Genomic DNA, 26,022 nt, shown 5'->3' with positions numbered 1-26,022 from the left:
CACCTGTAGTCCCAGCTACTTGGGAGGCTGAGGCAGGAGAGTTGATAGAGGCTGCAGCGAGCTGTGATTGTGCCATTGCACTCCAGCCTGGGCGACAAAGTGAGACCCTGCCTCAAAAAACAATAATAATGATAACATAAAAAATTTAAGGTTAAAAAGAACTGTACCCCTAGCAAGTCTCTGAAATAGAAACAGCCTCTAACTTAGTCTGTATGGGCCCCTAGTTTGCTCTTGGGGCAATAGCTGAAGACAGGGAGTGGCCTGGACTCAGCACTGGTTGTCATCAGGAGTACAACTCCCGATGCTATGCTTTAAGTAGGTCTTAATCTCCTTCCTTTTTACCAGACTCTGCAAGACATAAGGTCCATGGATAAATAGATTTGTAACCACTTGGGCCTTGGGACTCTGCTTTCATCATAGGCCCATCACTGCTAACAATTGTGACAAAGTCCACCATTTCTATGGATGCTTCCAAGGCCAAGCCTGTCTATTAAGGAAACCTCTTGCCTTATAGTTCAAAGACTAGGATGGAAGAAATGGGTCTACAGTTTCCAGCCTTTCCAACCTAGGGCCTAGTGCTGTCTGGCTGCTCCAAGCTACAAAATGACCTGTCTTCTCCCAAACAAAATGGTTTCCTGAGCCCAGCTAAGCTCAGCCAGAGCCAAAGCCATAGACCCCAGGAATAGGAAGGGATAAAGAGGCTTCTCTTCTCTTTCTGCAAGCAGCCTCCTTTATGATAGAACAGCTTGTTTCACTGTCACTTCCACTGGTCCTGGGTACGTGTTTTGGGCCTAAACTAGAGATATTCTCCAAATAACAGGATAAAAGCAATCTAATTAAATCTCATTACTGACTCATGAAACAAACGTCTTGGGATCTCCTTTTTTTAAATTTTTTCAATGAGACAGGGTCTCATTCTGTCACCCAGGCTGCAGTGCAGTGGCATGATCTTGGTGCACTGCAGCCTCTACCGCCCAGGCTCAAGTGATCCTCCCATCTCAGCCTCCCGAGTAGCTGGGACCACAGGCGCGTGACACCACGCCTGGCTAATTTTTTTGTATTTTAGTAGAGACAGAGTTTCACCGTTTTGCCCAGGCTGGTCTTGAACTCTGAGCTCAGGCAATCCACCTGCCTCGGCCTCCCAAAGTGCTGGGATTACAGGCGTGAGCCACCGCGCCCGGCCTTGGGATCTCTTATGTGTCCATTCCTTTGCTGGGTTCTGGTGTTGCAGGGTACCTGCTTTTTAGAAGTTCATAGCCTGAGGGGGAGCACAGAGACCACAGGGGAAACCACTGAGTTGGGGGTACTCAGGGATGTTTCCAGAAGTGAAAGGAACTGGATGGGAGAGGTGGGAGGATGACAGAATCTAGAAGGAAAAGGAATGGCTCATGGTCTGGATCTTTCATTTGCTGGTTGTGAGATCTTGGGGAAGTCACATAATCTCTGACATTAACTTAAGGATTAAATGAGATAATACATATGGCTGAGGAACAGTGCCAGGAAAAGTGAGGCAGCCCACACTCACATACACACAGTGCTGGGTAAAGTGACCAGTCTGGTTTCAGGGGTGGGTTCATGTGGGAGTTAATTCATGGTGGAGGCAAGGCAGGCTTGCTTTCTCTGGCATTCCTCTAGGCTTCTCACTCACCAGCTTTTGGCTGCTTCTGTTATCTAGGCCAAGCAGAGTCAATGACCCTGAGATGTGGAGGAGGGAAGTGGGGGTCCTGGGCAGCCCCATGACCACCTGTTATATTTAGGGGCCAAGCCTGGGTATGTATGCTCCTTCCCTGTGGGCAGGTTGAGGCCAATAGCACCTATCAAGTATTTGTTTGTTTGAGATGGAGTTTTGCTCTTGTTGCTCAGGCTGGAGTGCAGTGGTGCGATCTTGGCTAACTGTAACCTTCACCTCCTGGGTTCAAGCGATTCTCCTGCCTCAGCCTCCTGAATAGCTGGGATTACAGGCGCCCGCCACCACGTCGGGCTAACTTTTTGTATTTTTAGTAGGGATGGGGTTTCATCATGTTGGCCAGGCTGGTCTTGAACTCCTGACCTCAGGTGATCCACCCACCTTGGCCTCCCAAAGTGCAGGGATTACAGGCGTGAGCCACCGCGCCTGGCGTACCTATCAAGTATTTGGTGCCAGGGCTGCAGCTAGAGATTAGGGAATGGTCCTTCACTTTAAGTGTGGGGGAAGGAGACAGGCTAAGAACAAATGCAGCCTCTCTCTATTTATCCATGGCAGAAAGGCCCCGATGCAATCATCCTGGGTAGTGGCAGATGGCTCAGGCCAAGGACAGGTCATACTGGCTTCCAGTAGAATGTGTTCTCCTGCCCAGTCTCTCTCCCTCTGGGTCAGCTTCATTAGAGCAGAGCTTTCTAGACTTTCTGTCTGGGTGGTCCTTTCCATGGGCCTCCCCCTTCCTCAGACACATTTAACTATTTAGAAAGCTGCATACAAAGGCCTGGTTTATGTACCTCCTTAGGAGTAGGGATAGCTGTGGATAAAGAAAGTGTATCCCCTGCAATTCTCTGGGAATAGAAACAACTTCTCAACTAGGCCATGCAGGCCCTAGATTCCTGTTGGGGCTACAGCTAAACACAATTTCCCTCTCTCCACTGAGTATGGAAGTGGGATGGTAATAGTAAAGTAGTGAAGAACTGGGAAGAAGTTCGACCTTTGGCCTTGGGGAACAGCTTGGAGGGCAATCTTGGCAGTCTTATAGGCTCACAGGAGCTTATGGCCCCTCACTTCAAGTATGGGGAAAGGAGAGAGGCTAAGAACCAATGCAGCAGCTCCCCATTTATCCATGGCAGAAGGCCCCTGATGCAATCATCCTGGGTAGTGGCAGTCTTCTCGGCTCAAGGAACTCTTGCCAGCAGGCAAGGATGAATTGTAACTGGGGGATGGATTCCTGGAATAGCAGCTGTCAAGTTTTGTCTGACCCGGCAAGCTCCCGGAACCCTGTTCCTCAGCACATCCCCAGGGTCCTCCCTGATTCGGCATTCGAGGTCCCCTTTCTCCTCTTCCTCCACTTCCCTCATTGAGCATCACTGGGAGAGGCAGGGCAGACCCTATTAACTCTTCTGCCTGCCTTGCTTTTCTGATTTCTGTCCATGGAGAGGTGGCCGGCCAGTGGACATTCAGTTGCTCACTATGTTTCAGACATACTCAACCCCTCTGTAGCTGCTACCAAAAGAAAACAAAAACTGTCCCTGCCTTCTGGCAGACAAACAGGGCAAAGAGAAGAAAAATCAAAGCATCTTGGGCACCCAGCCAGTCCTGGAACTGTCAGACAATAGCAGCAGTGTCCTGAGCTGGGGGCTGCTCCCAGCTGGGACTCAAACTCAACAACACCTTCCTCTGGGAAAGCTTTTACCTTTTGTTTTCTCCAGCTCCTTCCTTTCCTTGATGCAGAGGCCGTTCCATGGACTTGTGCAAAGGGAAGGCACAGGAGAGGTTTTTCCTCTGTCTCACTGTCAGGGGTTCTAAGGGCTCCATGGGGAAGGACAGGAAAGGGTATATAGGAGGGCTCTGAGACAGTTTAATCAATGCCCTTTACTCCTGCACCGCACTTTCCCTCCCAACCCTTTTCTCTGGTCAAGGAGCAATCTTCTGGCTCCTTGGGAGACCCTAAGGGGAAGAAAGCTCTGGGAAAGAGGACAAAACCTGAGAAACAGAAGGGCCTTTAACATTCAAACAGTCGAACTTTCTCATTTTGCAGATGGAAACACTCAAGGTCAGAGAGGAGAGAGTGATTTGACCCAAACCAAACAACATTACAGAGGACAGATTTTCTTCCACCCAGGCCAGGACTCTGTCTCCAGCACCATCTAGGCCCCACCAATTTAATTTCAGTTCCAAAGGGGACCATGTTGGGCACCACCACAGCTCTTTATCCCCACATCCCCCTCAGCCCTATTGGTTTCAACCACTTCTGCCGGGCCATTTCAGCTCCTGCCTGATTAGGGCAAACTTTCAGGAGCCTTGTTCTGACCAGTGGGAGCGCCAGGGCTCTCAAGAAGGCTGACAGAGGTGGAGATGCCCCAGGGTAGAAATACTCACGGAGTCTCTCACAAGTTCTATGACTAAGATAGGCAAGATTACTCAAGTAAACTTGAGAGCCTTGAGGTTTTTGAAGCAATGCAGAAACCAGTATTTCAAATAATTCTTTCTAATTACTGCCACCCACAGTGAAGACATCAAGAGAAGCCTTTACTTTGATAATTCTAGGAGGTGAAATCTCACCCCAGGAACCACTTTTATCTTCCACCAAACACCTGCAGGCTGTAAAAGCAATGCAGGGAGAGAGCAGAGTGAATGTGTGTTTGGGAGCAGGGGTGGTGGAGGGAAGGTGGATAGGCCTCTAGAAGGGCTGTGAATATGGAAATTTCATTCCTCAATTATCTGAAGCAGGAGAGTCTGCAGAATTAGGATATAAAGGAGTGCAGCTGGAGGAGAGTCAGAAGGAATTTCAAGCCATGATACAGGTTCCTGGCTCTTCCTTCCCAGGTTGGGCAAACCTCAGTGAGGTGAGGTGCAGCGGGGTCTGGCTTGGCTCAGACCATGGCTCTTCATGTTCTTATCTCCACTAGGACCTGTGGGAGTAGGCTTGTTGGCTAGGCAGGGGCTGCCCCTGCTTCTGTTCAGTCTCCAAGGGATATTAGTTGAACTAGGGAAAATGGCTAGAGGCTGGGAGGAGAGGGAGTGAATGGTGAGCATGGAGGGTGGGGCTGTGGGTGAGGTGGGGGAAGGGGCTGTGGGTGAGGTGGGGGAACGGGCTGGGAATCTGTATGGTAGGTATGGGAGCAGAGTCCTGGGCTGATGCTCAGGCGTGGCACTGCCAGAAGCTAGGCCTATGGGTCTAGAAAGGCTGATTAGGATAAGGGACTGAAGTACTCCCAGGTCCTTTTAGGTGAGGGATACTTTCAGGACTGGGTTGGGTCAGCCAGTCAGAAAGTAGCCTTCCTAGGAGCTTTACATTGGACAGCTGCTGCCCCACCGATACATCTTGGCACACAAGAGTTAGGCCACTGTATCTGTCCTGTCCCACACACTTGCTCCAGATGATCTTTACCACATGACACATGAACATACACTGTGTACACCTGGAGCCCACCTGACATGGAGCTTGGGACTGCTCCACAAGTCTCCAGCATGCCTTTGGAAGCCCTTCTTTATTGGGAAATAAATACAGAGTTAAACAGGTGGGCCGGCCAACATCTGTGGCTTTGGAGGCCAAAAGGAAGGAGTCTGACTTGCTCAGAACTCAGATCTCCATGAGCTGGTCATTCCCAACGATCACCTCGTTCACTCGTTTAGCTACAAAAGAAAAGGAAAAAAGTTTTCTGAGAACTGGCAGCAAGATGACATTTCGAACCCAACTGCTTTTTTTTTTTTTTTGAGACCGAGTTTCACTCTTGTCACCCAGGCTGGAGTGCAGTGGCACAATCTCGGCTTACTGCAACCTCCATCTCCCAGGTTCATGCGATTCTCCTGCCTCAGCCTCCTGAGTAGCTGGGATTACAGGCGCCCGCCACCACGCCTGGCTAATTTTTGTATTTTTAGTAGAGATGGGGTTTCACCGTGTTGGCCAGGCTGGTCTCGAACTCCTAACCTCAGGTGATCTGCCAGCCTCAGCCTCCCAAAGTGCTGGGATTACAGGTATAAGCCACCATGCCCAGCCAAACCCAACTGCTTCTAATTCTGTGTTCACAAAAATTTATTTCTCTACTATTGTGGCTGTGTTCTTGAGAAGCTCTTGGAAATAGGGATATGAGAGAGAGAGCACCTTCCTATGCAGGAGGATGGGACCAACTGTCTATATACCTGGCTGTGGTGAGGCTTTAAATAGGAGAACTGAAACTGGGTCTTAAAGGGTGAATAGTTTCTTCAGGCAGTGATGGAAAGGATTCTAGGCTGTTAGAACAGCAAGGGCAAAGACAGTGAGATGGGAGAAAGGGGACCCGGAAATACTGTGGTGTGGCCAGAGAATAGGAAATGAGGGGATAAGGGTAAGAAATGAGGCTAAAAGGATAAACGGAGATAAGAAAGGGCAATACCTCATATATAATATGGAAATAATGACACCTACTGCATAGGGTTGTTGTGAGAATTCAATGAGTTAAAGGTAAGTGAATGCTCAGTAAGTTGTGGCTATTATTATTTCTATAAAGGTCAAACCCATAAGGCCCTCCATGACATCTTTGCCTACCTCTCCAGCTTCATTTCCCACTATTCTCCATTTTACCAGTAAGCCATACTGTTTTAATCCCTTTTTTTTTTTTTGAGATGGAGTCTTGCTTTGTTACCCAGGCTGGAGTGCAGTGGCGCAATCTTGGCTCACTGCAACCTCCGCCTCCTGGGTTCAAGTGATTCTCCCGCCTCAGCCTCCCCAGTAGCTGGGACTACAGGCATATGACGCCACACATGGCTAATTTTTTTTTTTTTTTTTTGGTATTTTTAGTAGAGATGGGGTTTCACCATGTTGGCCAGGCTGGTCTGGAACTCCTGGGCTCAAGTGATCTGCCCTGCCTTGGCCTCCCAAAGTGCTGGATTACAGGCGTGAGCCACCGCACTTGGCCCTGTTTTATACCTTTGAACTTTGGCACAACCCTCTGCCTAGAATGCTTCCCCCTCCATTTTTTCCTGTTGCACTCTTACTACCCTATGTGCCCTAACGTAGCACCTCTAATATGCGATGCCTTCCCTTTTGCACTGTCCATTTCCTGCTTTGTGAAACCACTGTACCTAATATATATCTCTATTCCTACATCATTATACCACTCTCCTCTACTTCACTATAAGAACATTGAGGGCGCTGGGTGCGGTGCCTCATGCCTCTAATCCCAGCAGTTTGGGAGGCCGAAGCAGGTAGATCACCTGAGGTCGGGAGTTCAAGACCAGCCTGGCCAACATGATGAAACCCCATCTCTACTAAAAATACAATATTAGCCAGGCATGGTGGCGCATGCCTGTAATCCCAGCTACTCGGGAGGCTGAGGCAGCAGAATTGCTTGAACCCAAGAGGTGGAAGTTGCGGTGAGCCGAGATCGCACCATTACACTCCAGCCTGGGCAACAAGAGTGAAACTCTGTCTCAAAAAAAAAAAAAAAACCAAACCAAGAACATTGAGAGGAGAGATGGAACAGTGTAGTTATGATTATATCCCCAGTGTCTAGCATAGCTACTGCCACATGATGATTTTAGAGGTTTTGGGTAATGACTAAGATAGGATATGGTCATATAACTGGAGAGCTAAAGCTGAATGCAGATGAAGGTTGGTAGAGAAGTTCAGGGAATCATGAAGCCGGAGAGCTGGACAGTTTACTGATGAATATGTTTAAGTTGTCCAAGATGTTATGGACAAGTGAGGGAGAGGAGAGGAAGACTGTGAACCATAGGCTAAAGCTCTTAATAAATGTAGGGAAGTACCCTGGAAGCTGACCAATGATGCGGTGAAAGGTAAGAAGAGCTATAGAAAACTTTCAAGGAAAAAGAACTATAGAAAGGAGGCAGTGAGCCAATAGCCTGGAAGGGGCAGGGGGAGCCAGGGAACAGAGACTATATCTGGCATGTTGGGGTTGATGTATTTTCATGGCGATTCAGTAAGTTGGAGGAAACCTGTGGAGGCACAACAAGCAGAACTAGGCCGGGCGTGGTGGCTCGCTCCTGCAATCCAGCACTTCGGGAGGCCAAGGTGGGTGGATTGCCTCAGTTCAGGAGTTTGAGACCAGCCTGGGCAATAGTTAGACACCATCTCTACAAAAAATAAAAATATTAGCTGGATGTGGTGGCATATGCCTGTGGTCTCAGCTACTCAGGGGCCGGGGAGGGAGGTCGCTTGAGCCCAGGAGGTCAAGGCTACAGTGAGCTGTGACTGTGCCACCTACACTTCAGCCTGGGTGACACAGCAAGACCCTGTCTCAAAAAAACAAAAAACTAAGCAAAGCTAGTGATGCTTGGTCAGGGATGGGAGTAGGGTCCAGTAAATACACTGGAAAATCTTTGGGCTGGAATCAGGTTGGGAAAGATCCCAAGGGGAAAAATACAAGGGAGGATGATAAGTTGGGAAAATAGCAATGGGATAGAAGGGAAAAACATCACAAATAAAAGGTGCACTGTTGAGAAACTGGGAAGGCTTCCTGCTGGCCAGGAGGATTTGACCTGTGTCAAGTATACATCAACAGCCTGACCTATACCAGGTCTACTTTCATGGTCAAAGAACTGATCACTCTGGCCATAGGGAAGAGATCCAAGTTCTGTCACTGACTGTAAGAAGAGACTCAGATGAAGCATGCTTTTAGCAGTTAGTGTTTTTTTTTTTTTGAATGGAATCTTGCTCTGTCGCCCAGGCTGGAGTGCAGTGGTATGATCTCTGCTCACTGCAACCTCCGCCTCCCAGGTTCAAGTGATTCTCCTGCCTCAGCCTCCCAAGTAGCTGGGATTACAAGTGTGTGCCATCACGCACAGCTAATTTTTGTATTTTTAGTAGAGATGAGGTTTCACCATGTTGGCTGGGCTGGTCTCGAACTCTTGACCTCAAGTGATCCACTCGCCTTGGTCTCCCAAAGTGCTGGGATTACAGGCGTGAGCTACCACCTCTGTACCCGGCCATTTTTTAGGTTTTGACTGTTAGCTGTAGCCATTCTACTGCTTGAGAAGGTCAAATTTGGCTGCCAGTATTTTTGCCAGAGATAACCAATGAGAGTATTGGGATGGGGTGAGAAAAGTCAGAGTTGTTATAAAATGGCTTGTTTTCTTGTTGGTGCTAGAAGAGGGTAGGGAGGCCTACACTGAGTTATGAGCCATACTTTTGGGGAAAAAGACTGCTATGGATGTGGTGACTCTGGAGCATGAAAATGATTAGAATTTGGAGAGCAGACTGCATTATGTCTTTTTTTTTTTTGAGATGGAGTTTCGCTCTTGTTGCCCAAGCTGGAGTGTGATGGCGCGATCTCAGCTCACCACAACCTCTGCCTTCCAGGTTCAGGCAATTCTTCTGCCTCAGCCTCCCAAGTAGCTGGGATTACAGGCATGCGCTACCACGCCCGGCTAATTTTTTGTATTTTTAGTAGAGATGGGGTTTCTCCATGTTGGTCAGGCTGGTCTCAAACTCTCGACCACAGGTGATCCACCAGCCTCAGACTCCCAAAGTGCTGGGATTACAGGCATGAGCCACCGCATCCGGCTGAGACTGCATTATTTCTTAGGATGAATGTTTTTTCCTGAAACCCCTTCATGTGAGGAAGACTGACGGAAGACTTTGCCATCTATTGAGCTCTTTGCTGGTAAGGATGTGAGTTGTTGGTGTTTGCCTAGGTCACCTATAGTAACAAGTCTTGAGTGCTGCACTGATGGTTAGGAGTTTGCTTTCACCATATGGCTCAGTCTCAAAAAAAAAAAAAAAAAGAAGAAGTAATAGTGGAAAAAGGCAACTGGCCAGGGAGTTCCTGTGGCAGGAGGGCACTGACCACTGTGCTGGATGCACTGGTCCTTCCAGCAGAGGACAGAGAGAAGGAAGTGGTGGGGTTGTCCAGTTTAGAGCCCAGACAAGATGACTTCCCTGGCCAGCCCTCCTTCAGCAGGACCATTAAAGGGTCTCCTTGCTAAAAGGTGGACACATAGTGTTAATTAAAGCCAGAAAGCCCAGGAGTTTATGAAGCCCATCTCATGATGATTGCAACAGAGGCCTTTCTTGGAACCCTAACTTTATACCCTGAAATCCCCCAAAATATGTTTCATGGATCCAACATTCATTCATTCACTCTTTTCCCCTTCTGAGCATTTACCATAAATCAGGACCTGTTCTGAGAGCTAGGGATGCATATAGTTATGAGACAATCGACCTTGAGGATCTTTTTTTTTTTTTGAGATGGAGTCTTGCTCTGTCACCCACACTGGAGTGCAGTGGTGCAGTCTCAGCTCACTGCAGCCTCTGCCTCCTGGGTTCCAGCAATTCTCCTGCCTCAGCCTCCCAGGTAGCTGGGATTACAGGCATGCACTACCACACTCGGCTACTTTTTGTATTTTTAGTAGAGACGGGGTTTCACCATGTTGGTCAGGCTGGTTTCGAACTCCTGACCTCAGGTGATCCGCCCACTTCAGCCTCCCAAAGTGCTAGGATTACAGGTGTGAGCCATCATGCCCAGCTGACCTTGAGGATCCTAATAGGGAAGGCTGATTCATGGATAATTGCCATGGCTTGTGAAACATACTTTAATAAAGGTGTGGCAAAGCTCAAGGACACAGTGGAAGGAATGTGTAGTTCTGCTATGGGGAGTCATGGGAAGAGGCAGAGAAGGTTCTACAAAGGAGAAAACACTTGGTCGGAGTCTTCAAGAGAGGAAATCTAGAGAGAGCACATGTAAAAGCCATGGAGAGGTATAATGGCACGGTATGTATGAGGAATTCTAAGTCTTTTGGTACACTCAAGGAGTAGTGCATACACCTGTCATTTAATTATATGTAATTCTCACAATTCTCCAAGGTAGCTATTATTGTCCCAATTGTCTAATTAAGAAAATCTGGGGCTGGGCGCAGTGGCTCATACCTGTAATCTCAGCACTTTGGGAGAGTGAGGTGGGTGGCTTGCTTGAGGCCAGGAGTTCAAGACCAGCCTGGGTGACATTGCAAAAAAACACAAAAATTAGCCAAGGGTGGTGGTGTGCCCCTGTAGTCTCAGCTGCCCAGGAGGCTGAGGCACAAGAATCACCTGGATCCAGGAGGAGGAGGCTGCAGTGAGCTGAGATAGCACTACTGTACTCCAGCCTAGGCGACAGAGGAAGACTCTGTCTCAAAAATTAAAATTAAAAAAAAAAAGGAAAATCTGAGGGCTTAATGATTAAAAATTTAACTTGGTGCACAGCCACTAAGTTGAGTTGAGATGTGAACCGAGGTCTGTTTGATTCTAAAGCCCAAAAGGAAGGCATATGACTTTTAAAAAGGGAAGGGGGAAGAAACTGAAGAAGGAAATGATGTGGCGTCTACAGAGTTGGTGGGGTTAATTCCTTCAGCAACTCCCCTCCCCACCTTATTTTAGGTTTAGGAATAATACCAAAAGCAATCAGTCATTTTAATTTTTATTATTATTTTTAAGACAGGGTCTCCCTCTGTCACCCAGGCTAGAGTGCAGTGGTGCGATCTCGGCTCACTGCAGCCTTGACCTCTCAGGCTCAAGCAATCCTCCTGCCTCAGCCTCTTGAGTAGCTGGGATAACACGTGTGTGCCACTGTGCCTGGCTAATTTTTAATTTTTTTGTAGAGATGGGTTCCTGCTATGTTGTCTAGGCTCAAGCGATCCTCACACTTCAGCCTCCCAAAGTGTTAGGATTATTGGCATGAGCCACTGTGCCTAGGCTTCAAGAATCACTGTACAGTATTGGTGCCAACCTGGGCCATTAGATCTATTGGTATGTTTTCAAGGTTTTGAGATTAAGGGTGCATACATGTATAAGCTTATCTATAAGATTAATTTCTAGAAATGAAACTGTTAAAGTAAAAAAATTTGACAGTGATGCCAGGAGCGGTGGCTCACGCCTGTAATCCCAGCACTTTGGGAGGCTGAGGTGGGCAGATCTCCTGAGGTCGGGAGTTCACAACCAGCCTGACCAACATGGAGAAACGCCATCTCTACTAAAAATACAAAAAATTAGCCGGGCGTGGTGGCACATGCCTGTAATTCCAGCGACTCAGGAGACTGAGGCAGAAGAATCGCTTGAACCCAGGAGGCGGAGGTTTCAGTGAGCTGAGATTGCACCATTGCACACTAGCCTGGGCAACAAGAGTGAAACTCCGAAAAAAAAAAAAAAATTGACAGTGATGTCAACTGCTCTCCAAAGACGGCTTTATCAATTTATGTTCTTGCCCGCAGTGTACGTATGTGTTTGTTTCCCACATCCTCACCAGCCTTTGGCATTATCAGTGCTGGTGTGAGAAGTAAAAATGGAATCCGTGATTGTAATCTGTTTTACCTTTGGCTTCAATCCTCTGGCCACTTCCAATCAAGCAGTCCTTGATGTCTGCACCCTTCTCGATCACAGCATTGTTGCAGATGACACTGCCTTGGATATTGCTTCTGTAACACAGTAGCCAAGTTAGGGAGGACCCAGGGCTCACATCACCATCCTCATTACTATTGGTTGGGGGTTCTGGCTCCTCCCTAGGCCAGGAACAGCTGGGCAGTCTAGTTAATGGCTACGCACCTCAAGTTATCAGTGGAAGACAGAATGGTAAGCCAAGGGAGGACCTGGCTTCAGAGAAATCCAGATTTGGGACTATGCTTATAACGATCTTTCTCTAAGGCCTGAAAAGAAGATATTCTGACTTCAGTTCCTTTTTTTTTTTTTTTTGAGACAGGATCTCACTGTGGCCCTGGGACTGGAGTGCAGTGGTGTGATCATAGCTCACTGCAGCCTCTAAAACTCCTGGGTTCAAGTGATCCTCCCACCTCAACCTGTAGCTGGGACTACAGGTGCACACCACCATGTCTGGCTAATTACTTCAGTTCTTTAGGATCCCAGAACCTAGAGGTCTAAATTCCATCCAATCTGTTCTTTGGTCTGGGGCTGGTCCTTAGGCTGACCCATCACTGCTGCTTCTCATCTGGGAATATATACCAAATTTCATTTGAGGCTCAGAAATCACAAATCCTCCTAGGAGATCAACTCTGGAAACAATGGGCTCCCCACATTCTCACCACAGACTCTGGTTAAGCAAAGCCATACTCATTCAAAAAAATTTTTTTTTCTTTGAGATAGGGTCTCGGATTACCCAGGCTGGAGTGTAGTGGCATGATCTTGGCTCACTACAGCCTCCAACTCCTGGGTTCAAGCAATTCTCCTGCCTCAGCCTCCCAAGTAGCTGGGACTACAGAGCCACCACACCTGGCTAATTTTTGTATTTTTAGTACAGATAGGGTTTCACCATGCTGGCCAGGATGGTCTTGAACTCCTGGCCTCAAGTGATCCACCCGCCTTGGCTTCCCAATGTGCTGGGATTACAGGAGTGAGCCACCGCGCCTGGCCTAAACAATTTTTTCAGAGATAAGGTATCATTATGTTGCCCAGGCTGGCCTCAAATTTGAGCTCAAGCAATTCTCCTGCTTCAGCCTCCCAAGTCTCTGGGACTACAGGTGTCCATTACTATGCCTGGCTAAAAAGGATTTTTTAAAAGCCAAGTCTATTCCACATAAAAGACGACTCCAGACCCTAAAGCATACACCAAGAGCAGCGCCACTTGCTCACGGCATTTAAATGTATTTAAAAAGCATTCTCCTAGGCCACGTGTGGTGGCTCACCCCTGTAATACCAGCACTTTGGGAGGCCGAGGTGGAAGGATCACTTGGGCCCAGGAGTTTAAGACCAGCTTGGGCAGCATTGTGAGACTCTATCTCTACACAAAATAAAAAAGCTAGCTGTGCATGGTGGTGCATGCCTGTAGTACCAGTTATTCAGGAGGCTGAAGTAGGAGGATTGCTTAAGCAAAGGAGGTAGAGGCTGCGGTGAACTGTGATCGCACCACCGCACTCTAGCCTGGGTGATAGAGGGAGATCTTGTCATAAACGGAGCATCTTCTTGGCTCTTAAAGACTGCCAGGTTGGAGGAAATGTCCTTTAGAAAATTATGACTAACCTGGCTGGGTGCGGTGGCTCATGCCTGTAATCCCGGCACTTTGGGAGGCCAAGGCAGGTGGATCACCTGAGGTCAGGAGTTTGAGGCCAGCCATGGCCAACATGGTGAAACCCCACCTCTACTAAAAATACAAAAATTAGCCAAGCATGGCGGTGCGCACCTGTGATCCCAGCTACTCAGCAGGCTGTGGCAGGAGAATCAATTGAACCTGGGAGGCGGAGGTTGCAGTGAGCCGAGATTGCACCATTGCACTCTAGCCTGGGCGACAAGAGCAAAACTCTATCTCCAAAAAAAAAAAAAGAAAAGAAAAAAGAAATTTATGACTAACCTTTATTGTACATCTACTCTATGCCAGGTATTGTGCTAAATAAATACTCTCTGTACATTATAGGAGTGACTTTTACAAAGAGTCTCGCTCTGTCACTCAGGCTGGAGTGCAATGGCGTGATCTCAGTTCACTGCAACCTCTGTCTCCCGGGTTCAAGCAATTCTCCTGCCTCAGCCTCCCAAGTAGCTGGGATTACAGGTGCCTGCCACCACACCTGGCTCATTTTTTGTATTTTTAGTAGAGGCAGGGTTTCGTCATGTTGGCCAGGCTGGTCTCCAACTCCTGACCTCAGGTGATCCAGCCTTCTTTTTTTTTTTGAGATGGAGTCTTGCTCTGTCCCCCAGACTGGAGTGCGGTGGCGTGATCTGCCTCAAGTAAACCTCTGCCTGCCTCAGCCTCCCAAAGTGTTGGGATTACAGGCATGACCACCGCTCCTGGCCACAAATCTAGTAATTTCTTTTTTTTGAGACAAGGTCTCACTTTGTCACCCAGGCTGGAGTGCAGTGGCGTGATCTTGACTCACTGCAGCCTCCATCTCTGGGGCTCAAGTGATCCTCCTGCTTCAGCCCCCCAAGTAGCTGAGACTATAGGCATGCGCCATCATGCCTGGCTAACAAATCTAGTAATTTCATCTGAAAATCACCTGAGCAGTGTAAACAATGACAAATAATGCCACCCTCAGTGTCCTGGCCCCCCATCAATTATTTTGGTAGGTCTTGGATAGCAGCTAAATGTATTTAACTAGAAGCAAACCCCTCCTAGATGATTCTGGGAGTACTATTTTTATCTCTGATGCACTAAAAAAGAGCAACCACATTTTGCAGATGAGGTAACAGATTTAGAGAAGTTAAACCATTCACTCAAAACCATATAACTGCTAGTAACAGATTTAAATCTAGGTCTGCCTGACTTCAGAATCCATAATTTAATCATAATGCAATACAAAGAAATTAAGAAAAGACTAGAAGAGACCTAGAACTGCCTTATTCTGAGCTGATATGGCTCAGTGGAAGAAGCTCTTTCCTAACAAGGGGATATTCAGTACCCGAGTCAGAAATGGGAAGAGAAAAAATGGGCAGCTGGAAGGAAGAAGGAGGAGGATAGAGAGGGTGTAAGCACCCTTTTAACAAAACAAAACTAAGGAAAAATTGCCAACCCAAGAGGCATGAGGGGGTGGGAAAGAGGACATTCCAAGGACTAAAAACACTGATACACAGACCATTAAAAAAGATTCTTCCCAAATGCCAAAACTTAGTAAAATGCAAAAAGAAATACTAGCACTTTATGGCATTTCAGAGTTTTCTTTATCTCTGTTCTCCTAGGAGGTTAAAGCCTTTTGGAAAGTAGCAAAAGGCCAAAACCACAGCACCTCTGTGGTGCAGGCTAGAGATGGGCAGAGACAGCACTAGTTTGCCCTTTGGCAGACTTGGGATACACTCAGTGGGTGGGCTTTTAAGAGAGCTTCCATAACTTTCCAACTTGCCTAACTTGCAAAGCAGTCCAGTAAGCAGTTAGGCTGGTTCCTGCTTTTTGGGGAAAATTCCTCCAAAAGGGGTAATAGGGAAGTATAGAAAGCTTTAGATACAGAGGCTCCTGGGACAGAGCTGCCTTTCAGTTGGCTACTAGTTTATCATGGAAAAGTCTTATTTCTTTTTCCAAGGTGGTAGTAGGGGTATGCTTCCTACTCAGTCGTAAGAGCCAAAGAATGTATGCTCTGAAGCTAGGCAAGAGGTAAACATAGTCAGCAGACAAGAAACAGCCAACAGGAACTCAAGCAGCCATAATTAGAGACAATTAAATGTCTATTTTGGAATCTGGGATATAAGTGGGAGAGATTTCTGGAAGGAAGAGACAAGAATAACTGAGGTCAGATATCCATAGCAATAAACAGCCTGGTTTTCCTTAGGCTTAGTGGATCTGATTGGGGTCTTCAGGAACCTCCCACATTGTCTGTCTCATCCAGTTGATGTGTAGCTCTTTCTGAGACACATAAACCACTGCTGTGGAGCCTGCAGGTATGATAGGGAAAGCTGTGGGCTCTCCTGAGGCTCCTGGTAAGTGGATCTGTGGAAGGCTTTGAGATGAATACCTGACAACAGCTTACTGGTTGTGAAGCTCTTTTCTGACCATTTGTATTCTCAATTGTTCCCCAGCATTACTGTGCAGCCCAAATCACCTCCAATAGCAAGGCTGAGGTACTTTGGAAAAATTTCAACCCAACACAGCTTTTCCCCATCCAAGAAGAAACTCCAGGATCAAGGACTTTACTGGGAGTGTATCTGTTCATGCTACAGGGAATGGAAAGATAGGACTTTATCAAACAAACCCTCTCTAGGTTGCCAGTTGGCAGCAAGGACTCTGTCTTTTCTGTTTAGTGCCTAAGGAGAGAGAAGAGGTGAGTTCCTATAGTCCAACAAAAGAGCTTGTTCCAGACTAGAACTACAGCTTCTGCATCCTAGTTTTAACTCTCAGGTTGGCACGAAGCACTCCGCTGTGCTAATGTCTAGCTGTGTTCTCTAAGACGCTGCTCAGTGATGGCTAAGACTAATGGAGACTTGGTCCTCATTTCTCCTTGGTAGGTTCAAATTTCAAGCACGGAGGCAGGCTTTGCAAAATTACTCTGAAAACTGTAACGCTTCAGTGGAAAGGAGGCCATGAGAAAAACAGTACTACAGTAAGATCACTGCTTGGCCAGGCACACCACACTATACTATGTTGTGGCATATCACCTGAGGAAGAAGGCTAACTGAGAAGCAAGAGTGCCTCCAAATTCTTGCTCCTCTTCTGGCTTTAGGTAGGACTTCCTTCAGTTATTTCAAGGGAGGAAAGGGAACTCACATATATCTAACGTCTAATACATCTCAGTCATTATATAAAGCACTTTACACTCACTTTATTTATTATTATTATTTTTTGAGATGGAGTCTCACATTGTCGCCTGGACTGGAGTGCAGTGGCGCGATCCAGTGGCGCGATCTCGGCTCACTGAGAGTCTCCTGCCTCAGCCTCCCAAGTAGCTGGAATTACAGGCATCTGCCATCATGCCTGGCTAATTTTTGTATTTTTAGTAGAGATGGGGTTTCACTATGTTGACCAGGCTGGTCTCGAATGCCTGACCTCATGATCTACCCGCCTCAGCCTCCCAAAGTGTTGGGATTACAGGCGTGAGCCACTGCACCCAGCCTACACTCATTTTATAACTGAATCCTTTCAGCAAACTTGCAGGGATGGTGGTATTTATTCCAATTTTTACAGAGAAAATTGAGACTCACAGATGTTAGGCAATGTGCACAGGCCTAAGGTGACACTCCACTGTATCACGGGCTCCTGCCTCAGATATTGACTTAGAGAATATTCGGCAAAGAGCCATGAAACTTCTCAGTAACTCTGATGGGGAGGTTCTTTTCTTTTTTGATGAGTTGACAGGCTTTCTAAACTACTCATGACCCTGGGGGAAGAAAAGAGAATGAAACTGAAGATATGTGTAGCTTTTCTAGGCATGTGACTGAGGTCTGCTTTAGGCCAACTCAACACTTTGGCCGAAAGATTATGGCTGAGTCACCCATATCTCTCTAGGTACTGGGAGCCTCCTAACCTAAGCTCTTCTAAGCTGGTCCAAGTATCTCTCTAGAGAAAGAATCATGTGTTATTTTTATTAAAAGTTATTTTTTATTATTTATAATTTAAAACAATTCTTTTTGGTAGAGATGGAATTTTGCTATGTTGCCCAGGCTGGTCTCAAACTCCTGGCCTCAAGTGATCCTTCTGTCTCAGCCTTCAAAGTGTTGGGATTACATGTGTGAGCCACTGCATCTGGCAACCATGTATTATTTTTAATGAAATATTTTAAGTATAGGAAAAAACCTAGAGAATAATATAAAGAACACCTGTGTATCCACCAAACAGCTTAAGAAACAAACAATCCAACTTGCTAAGCATCTTTCTTTCATCCCATTTCCTTCCTTCTTCCACCAGGGTATCCATTATTTGACTGTGGTGTTTCTTGTTCCTAAGTATTTTTACTACATATATTAAACATACAATATTTTTAATGTTTTAGAATTGTACATACATGTAACCATTCTGTGTATCCTTCTGCAACTTGCTTTCCCCTCTTCAACATCATATTTGTGATTTATCCAGGTTAATTCAGGTAATGATATATATAATACTTGAAGAAATGATCTTACCTTTTCCCTGTTTCTGGTCACTCTTGCTCTTGGGTCCTCTAGATTAAAAGGTACTGACTCCAGTGAGCAGGCTGAAAATTTCCTCCTTTTAGTTCTGTATGCCCCCCTTCACTATATAAGATTTTGTGGTGAGAAATGGCTCCCTCCTAAGAAATCTAAGTCCGTATATTCCCTAAGCAGAGGCTAGGGAGTTTAGGGGAAATCAAAGCAAAGATGTAACAGCCTTAAAGAGTTAAGCTGCAGAATTCTTCATCTAAGATGGGTTTAGTGCAAATGGTTCAAAGGTAGGGAATGAACCAAAAGCCATTAGGAGCCCCTTTAATCCAGGGGATCTTCCCAAAGTGTCATAATTTGGTGTTTTTAAGAGTATGACAGAAGTGCTGGGCTCGGTGGCTCATGCCTGTAATCCCAGCATTTTGGGAGGCTGAGGCGGGTGGATCACCTGTGGTCAGGAGTTCAAGACCAGCCTGGCCAACATAGCAAACCCCGTCTACTAAAAATACAAAAATTAGCCTGGCGTGATGGTGTGTGCCTGTAGTCCCAGCTACTCAGAAGGCTGAGGTGGGAGGATAGCTTGAACCCAGGAGGCAGAGGTTGCAATGAGCCAAGATCATGCCATTGCACTCCAGCCTGGGTGACACAGCGAGACTCTGTCTCCAAAAAGAATTCTTTTTAACAATTATGTACTTTTCTGCAACTCTAATTACCTCTAATTGGACTTATATTTAAGAGGATTCACTTTTATACCTTAAACTATCCATTTTCATTTCTTCCTTGGCTATATTATGTCTTCAGGTAGAGTTTTCCAGAGGGTTCATGGGTGACACAGGTCCTGAGCCCTGGAATACTTCTGATGCTTTTACATAGCAACCATAACTGGCTACAGGATTCTTTTGTGTTTTCTTTCCTTGTAGGGATGAAATATGGAAGGTTATAAGATTCTTAGGTCACAAATGTTTCCCTTCTAAATTCTCTAAATGTTGTTTCACTGTCTTCTGGCCTGAAATGTTATCATAGAAAAGTCTGAAGCCAGGCTGGGCGTGGCGGCTTACACCTGTAATCCCAGCACTTTGGGAGGCCAAGGCAGGGGGATCACTTGAGGTCAAGAGTTCGAGACCAGCCTGATCCAACATGGTGAAACCCTGTCTCTACTAAAAATACAAAAATTAGCTGGGTGTGGTGGCGCACGCCTATAATCCCAGCTACTTGGGAGGCTGAGGGAGGAGAATTGCTTGAACCTGGGAGGTGGAGGTTGCAGTGAGCTGAAATTGTCACCGCACTCCAGCCTGGGCAACAGAGCGAGACTCCATCTTAAAAAAAAAAAAAAAAAAGAAATGTGTGAAGCCAGCCTGATTTTCTCCCTTCTATGTGGCCTGATGTTTTTCTTTCAGTTCTGCATGCCTTGGTATTTTGAAAAAAGGATGTTTGATGTCTTTTCTTTGGTTCACCCATGTTCCCATTCCTTCTTCTATGTTGAATCTTGGTGTTCTCTTTGGATTTAATCTAAATTTCACTGTATCTGGCAGATATTCTGTAGTCTGTGCATAGGTATGTGTAGGTTATTTCATTTTATTATAGATAAAGCTTCCTTCTGTGGTTTTGTTTTTTCAATTTGGTGAGCTTTAAGGAATGAAGCACTCATCCACAAATTTTCTTCTGTATTTGTAACATTGGTACCAACTTTTTTTTTTTTTCCAAGATGGAGTTTTGCTCTTGTTGCTCAGGCTGGAGTGCAATGGCGCGAACTGGGCTCACTGCAACCTCCACCATCCAGGGTTCAAGTGATTCTCCTGCCTCAGCCAACCAAGTAGCTGGGATTACAGGCATGCACCACCACGCCCGAGTAATTTTGTATGGTGTTTCTCCATGTTGGTCAGGCTGGTCTCGAACTCCTGATCAGGTGATCTACCCACCTCAGCTTCCCAAAATGCTGAGATTACAGGCATGAGCCACTGAGCCTGGCCATCATTGGTACCAACTTTTAAAAATTTTATTTATTTATTTTTTTCTCCCTCTCTATAATCATGTACAATATTTTTTTCTAGAAGCAGAGAGGGATCTCTTAACAGATATTTAGCCAGTTATAGTAGAGGGGTTAAATCAGAGATCTCCATTTTTCATTTAGTAAATGCTTATAAGATATCTACTACGTAAAAAGTGCAGTATTAAGAAGTTAGGGGATATGAAGCCATATAAAAACATTTCTATATTTAGCCAGGCATGGTGGCTCACGCCTGTAATCTCAGCACTTTGGGAGGCTGGAGGTGGGCGGCTAATGAGGTCAGGAATTTGAGACCAGCCTGGCCAGCATGGAGAAACCCCATCTCTACTAAAAATACAAACAATTAGCTGGGCATGGTAGCGCGTGCCTGTAGTCCCAGCTACTTGGGAGGCTGAGGCAGGAGAACTGCTTAAACCTGGCAGGTGGAGGTTGCAGTTAGCTGAGATTGTGCCATTGCACTCCAGCTGGGGTGACAGAATGAGATTCTGTCTCAAAAAAAAAAAAAATCTATATTGAAGGCATTTATAGTCTAGTTGAAGAGAGAAGAAAGATGCAGTAAGTGCCACAGTACCATGTGAGCATGAATAAAGTGTTATGGGTGCATAGGGAGCACAGAGGTGGGGGAAATAGTTTATGGCTATGACAATTTTTTTTTTTTTTTTTAGATGGAGTCTCGCTCTGTCATCCAGTCCGGAGTCCAATAGTGCAATCTCGGCTCACCGCAACCTCTGCCTCCCCGGTTTAAGCGATTCTCCTGCCTCAGCCTCCTGAGTAGCTAGAATTATAGGCACGCACCACCACACCCAGCTAATTTTTGTATTTTTAGTAGAGACGGGGTTTCACCATGTTGGCCAGGATGGTCTCGAACTCCTGACCTCAGGTGATTGGCCTGCCTTGGCCTCCCAAAGTGTTGGGATTACAGGCATGAGCCACCATGCCTGGCTGGCTATGACATCTTAAGAAAGCTGCATGGAAGAGTTGGAATATGCATTGGATCTTGCAAGATGGGTAGGATTTTTACAGGAAAGAGCTCCAAAGAGAGGCAACTCAGGCAAAGTGAATGTTAGAAATAAAGGGAAGTAGGAATGTAAGGAACCCAGTGGGCAGGGCAGTCAGTCAGTTGAGTGCAGGTGAAGGGTACACTCAGGGTAATGATAAGAAGTAGTAATTTCTTACCTGGCTCTGAGGGCTACACTTGCTAACTGCAAAAAGCATGGAAAACCTAGGTGAGAACCTGGCTTTCTAGCCTGTCAGCATGTGAAGATGCTACTCTAGACTGCTGCTTGGGTCATGTGCCTTAGATTAGGGGGAAATGCAGGAGAGGTTGCTTGGGACCAGGGGACCAAACATGTAGAATACAGGGCTGACACTCAAGCTTTGACAATGAAGTGTTTACTACATTGTGGATTCCTGAGCATCAGCTGTCATATAAAATGCCAGAACATGAGAAAGATGGGCAGGAGCTTTCTCTGAATAGTCTCGCCTACACCTTCTCCAAGGTGGTCCTATTAGCATCCCTCAAGCCCTGAAGACCTTGGGCAGGTGTCCAGAAAGCCTCAGCAAGCTTTCAAGCCTCAGCAGCCCACCACTGCTGGCAGAGACAAGCGCATAACGAATATGAGAAACTCCCTTCTGAACAATTTTATGCTCCTACCCTGCCACTTAGCCAAGACATAATAGCAGCAGGGTAATCAAGTCTCACTTGACTGCAATTTAATTACCTTTCCCAGGTTTGCCGTAAGTAATTAAAATTAAGTGACCCCAAAATAATGGGGAAAAGTTCATATGGGATGTAGGATGTCTGATCTTATCAGCAGGAACTCATTCGCAGGATTGGGTAATTGCTAATGGCCCTCCCAGTCATTAGCCTTGTGTGGGCTGTCTATAGCTTTACCTCAACTTTTTTATTTAAAAAAAAAAGAAGTAGCCAGCCTAGGCAACACAGAGATTCTGTCTCTAAAAAAAAAAAAAAAATGTGCTGTGTAGTGGCACACGCCCATAGTCCCAGCTACTTGGGAGGCTGAAGTGGGAAAATCACTTGAGCCCAGGAGGTTGAGGCTGCAGTAAGTCATGATTGCGCCACTGCACTCTAGCCTGGGTGACAGAATGAAAACTTGTCTCCTCCAAGACAGCAAATGACTATGAGATATGCTAGGCCTTTTCTCTGAACTTCTTTTCTCACATAGAAAGCTGTAGTGTTGGCCGGGCGCAATGGCTCAAGCCTGTAATCCCAGTACTTTGGGGGGCCGAGGCGAGCGGATCACAAGATCAGGAAATCGAGACCATCCTGGCTAATATGGTGAAACCCCGTCTCTACTAAAAATACAAAAAATTAGCTGGGCGTGGTGGCGGGCACCTGTAGTCCCAGCTACTCAGGAGGCTGAGGCAGGAGAATGGTGTGAACCTGGGAGGCGCAGCTTGCAGTGAGCTGAGATTGCGCCACTGTACTCCAACCTGGGTGACAGAATGAGACTCTGTCTCAAAAAAAAAAAAAAAAAAAAAAAAGAAAGCTGTAGTGTCTTAGGGAGCCATGGTTTCCTCGCCAAGTCTCTTCATATCAATTAGGACACTAACACTAACACTGGATTTTTTTTTTTTTTTGAGACAGGATTTTGCCATGTTACCCAGACTGTCTTGAACTCCTGAGCTCAGGCAATCTGCCCGCCTCAGCCTCCCAAAGTGCTGGGATTACAGGTTGCAGGTGTGACCCACTGTGCCCGGCCCTGCCCACCCACAGAAGGGCAGGGAAAGGTTGCTAATTAGAGCATATGGGGAAAATTATGCCATTGTCTTCCTTGGAAGGTCTGAGAGAATGGAAGCTACAAAGCTCATGAGTAACCTGGAACCAGGTGATCAAATGGATGAAGGCAAGTGTAGTTCTGGTTTAAGAGAATGGTGATGTCTGTCAGTCTTATCCAGGAGTCTGGAAGAGGACATGGCGTAGCAGGGGTGCAACAAGAAAAATGTCTGGAATGCTACATTTATTCATCTATAAAAATTCAGGAGTTCAGCTGGATGACTTCTAAGGCCTCATCTCACACTAGCATTCCAGACTCAGTGCTGGAGCCAGACCATGAGAAATCATGAAGTTCCAATTTCTTCTAAAGGTAAGAGGGAGCTTTCAAAAGGTTTTTAATAGAACAAAGATGTGATCAGAGATATTCTTTAGAAAGACAATGTTGGCAACATGCCATCCTTGTGAAATGGGATAAAGTAGTAATATAATAACAACAACAATAATAAATAAATAAAAATAGCAACTAACTATCCTAAATGCTTTATATGGCCGGGCATGGTGGCTCATGCCTGTAATCCCAGCACTTTGGGAGGCTGAGACAGGCAGATCACTTGAGGTCAGGAGTTCGTAACTAACCTGGCCAACATGGTGAAACCCTGTCTCTACTAAAAACACAAAAACTACCAGGGTGTGGGGGTGCGCACCTATAATCCCAACTACTCGGGAGTTTGAGGCAGGAGAATCGCTTGAACTTGGGAGGCGGAGGTTGCAGCGAGCTGAGATCACGCCATTGCACTCCAGCCTTGGTGACAGAGTGAGACCATCTCGGAAAAAAAAAAAAAGCTTTATATTTACTAACTAATTTAGTACTCCCAATAAACCTACAAGGTAGTTCAGTTTTACCCCCATTTTATAATGAGAAAATCAGGCACAAATAGGTAAGGCCATTTTTTTTTTTTTTTTTTTTTTTGAGATGGAGTCTCGCTCTGTCACCCAGGCTGGAGTGCAGTGGTGTGATTTCAGCTCACTGCAATCTCTGCCTGCCGGGTTCAAGCGATTCTTGTGCCTCAGCCTCCTGAGTAGCTGGGACTATAGGCGCGAGCCACCACGCCTGGCTAATTTGGCCAATTCTTTAAGAGACTAATAAGTGACAGACCTAGGATTCAGTTTGGCAGTCTGACTCAAAGCTTATGTTCTAATTCATAAGAACAATGGGGGAAGGGTAAATATAGAAGACGAAGAATGATGAAGACAGGAAAAATAAGTTGGAGAACACCACAATATGGTGGTGTAGTGGCTCATGCCTGTAATCTCAGCACTTTAGGAGGCACTCAGGAATTCAAGCCTGGGCAACATAGTGAGACCTCGTCTCTACTAAAAATATAGTGGCACATGCCTGTGGTCCCAGCTACTCAGGAGGCTGAGGTGAGCGGATCACCTAAGCCCAGGGTGTTGAGGCTGCGGTAAGCCATGATAGCATCACTGCACTCCAGCCCAGGGGACAAAGAGAGACCCCATCTCAAAAAAGAGAGAGAGAGAGAATATCACACGAATGATTTGGGAAAGAGACAAAGACTTTATCTCTGGGTCTGACCTCTTTTCCTAAGCTCTAACCACAAACTGAATACCAGACATCTCAACATACCTGATGCCCTACAGGCACTTCCAACCTCTTGTGCCCTACACAGACCTTGTCTCCCACAAATATGTCCCTCCTTCCTCATCTCAGTGAGTGCACCACCATCCACTCTTTCCGTAACTGGAAACCTGGGCTTCATCTGTCAACTCTCCTCTCCCTTACCCCACATGTCCCTTTCTTGCTCATTCCTTGTCAGTCTCCTTAGATTCCTTTTCTTATGTCTACAATTGCTTGCTGTTAGTTCCCAATCCCCAAGGTTTTGTTTGGTTTCTTTTCTTTTCATGTCACACACTCTCCTTGGGTGATTTCATCTACTCTACTCCCAAGGCTTCAGTTATCAGTTCTCAGGTTTTTTTTTTTTTTTTTTTTTTTTGAGAAAGAGTCTCACTCTGTCACCCAGGCTGGAGTGCAGTGGTGCAATCTTGGCTCACTGCAACCTCTGCCTCCAGGGTTCAAGTGACCCTCCTGCCTTAGCCTCCCGAGTAGCTGGTATTACAGGTGTGTGCCACCACGCCCAGCTAATTTTTGTATTTTTGGTAGAGATGGGGTTTCGCCATGTTGCCCAGGCTGGTCTCGAACTCCTGGGCTCATCCACCCACCTCACCCTCCCAAAGTGCTGGGACTACAGGCATGAGCCACCACACCCAGCCTTCAGTTACCACTTCTGTGCCTGCCACTTCCAAATTCGTACCTCAAGCACAGCTTCTTTCCTAAGCTCCAGCCCTGTAGATCAAGGCCTCCTGTACGTCACCATGCATTCAATTTGTCCCAGATGGAATTTATACTCTTCCCATCTCCCAGCCTGCCAATCTTGCTCTTCCTCTACTAATTTCTATCTTGAATAGCACACCAGAAATCTTATTGCTCAAGCAACAAATCTGTTTTTTTCCTTAATTTCTCTTTGACCTCATATATCTAGGCAGACACATGTTTTATAGTTTTTAATCACCTTATTGTCTGTCTTCTCCATCTCTACTGCTATTTATTGCCTTAGTTTAGGACCTCTTCTATTTTGCCAGAATTATTTCAATGGCCTTCCTGCCTCCATGTTTACCCTCTTCAGGCCAACCTTCCTAATATAGCCCAAATAATCTTCCTGAAATGCTAATTTAATCATGCTGCTCTTTTGCTTTAAGCTCTTAAATTACCATTACCTATCAAACTCCTCAGGGAGCAATCCATTACTTGGCCCTTGTCCATCTGCATGTATAGCCTTGTCTCTTGTATCCATCCCTCTCTGATTTATATTCTGGTCATGGTGAATTGTTTGTCATTCTTTCATATAACAAATATTTATTGAGTTCCTGTAGGCCCTCAGGATATAAAAGTGAACAAGAGAGATAAGGCACTTACATTCTGAAACTAATGTTTTACTTGTGAGAGACAAGTAAAGATAAGACTAGATAGTGATGGTGTTATGAAGGAAATGAAACAGGTTGATGTGATGGTGGTTAGTGGGACAGATTATTTCCTATAGGGTAGTTGGGGAGGGTTCCTC

At 46.1% G+C, this 26,022-nt stretch overlaps 1 protein-coding gene across 3 annotated transcripts in view; it reads right to left on the bottom strand.

Moving 5' to 3' along the window:
- Positions 1-5,092: 5,092 nt before the first annotated feature.
- EIF2B3 (eukaryotic translation initiation factor 2B subunit gamma) overlaps positions 5,093-26,022 on the bottom strand; it is a 135,855-nt gene continuing 114,925 nt past the window's right edge. For 2 of the 3 annotated variants that reach the window (XM_034963599.3, XM_034963624.2), the window contains 2 exons: positions 11,970-12,073; positions 5,093-5,320 (listed from right to left, as the gene is read on the bottom strand). In XM_034963599.3, the coding sequence (XP_034819490.1) occupies positions 5,268-5,320; positions 11,970-12,073 (157 nt within the window). In that variant the 3' untranslated portion in view covers positions 5,093-5,267. The remainder of the gene's footprint in view (positions 5,321-11,969; positions 12,074-26,022) is intronic. The other variant, XM_034963618.2, reaches the window with a different exon arrangement.

Source organism: Pan paniscus, chromosome 1 (assembly GCF_029289425.2).
Source record: "Pan paniscus chromosome 1, NHGRI_mPanPan1-v2.0_pri, whole genome shotgun sequence".
Taxonomy (NCBI): Eukaryota; Metazoa; Chordata; class Mammalia; order Primates; family Hominidae; genus Pan; species Pan paniscus.
Note: the sequence above shows the minus strand (reverse complement) of the source record. Positions and strands in the feature narration are given on the sequence as shown.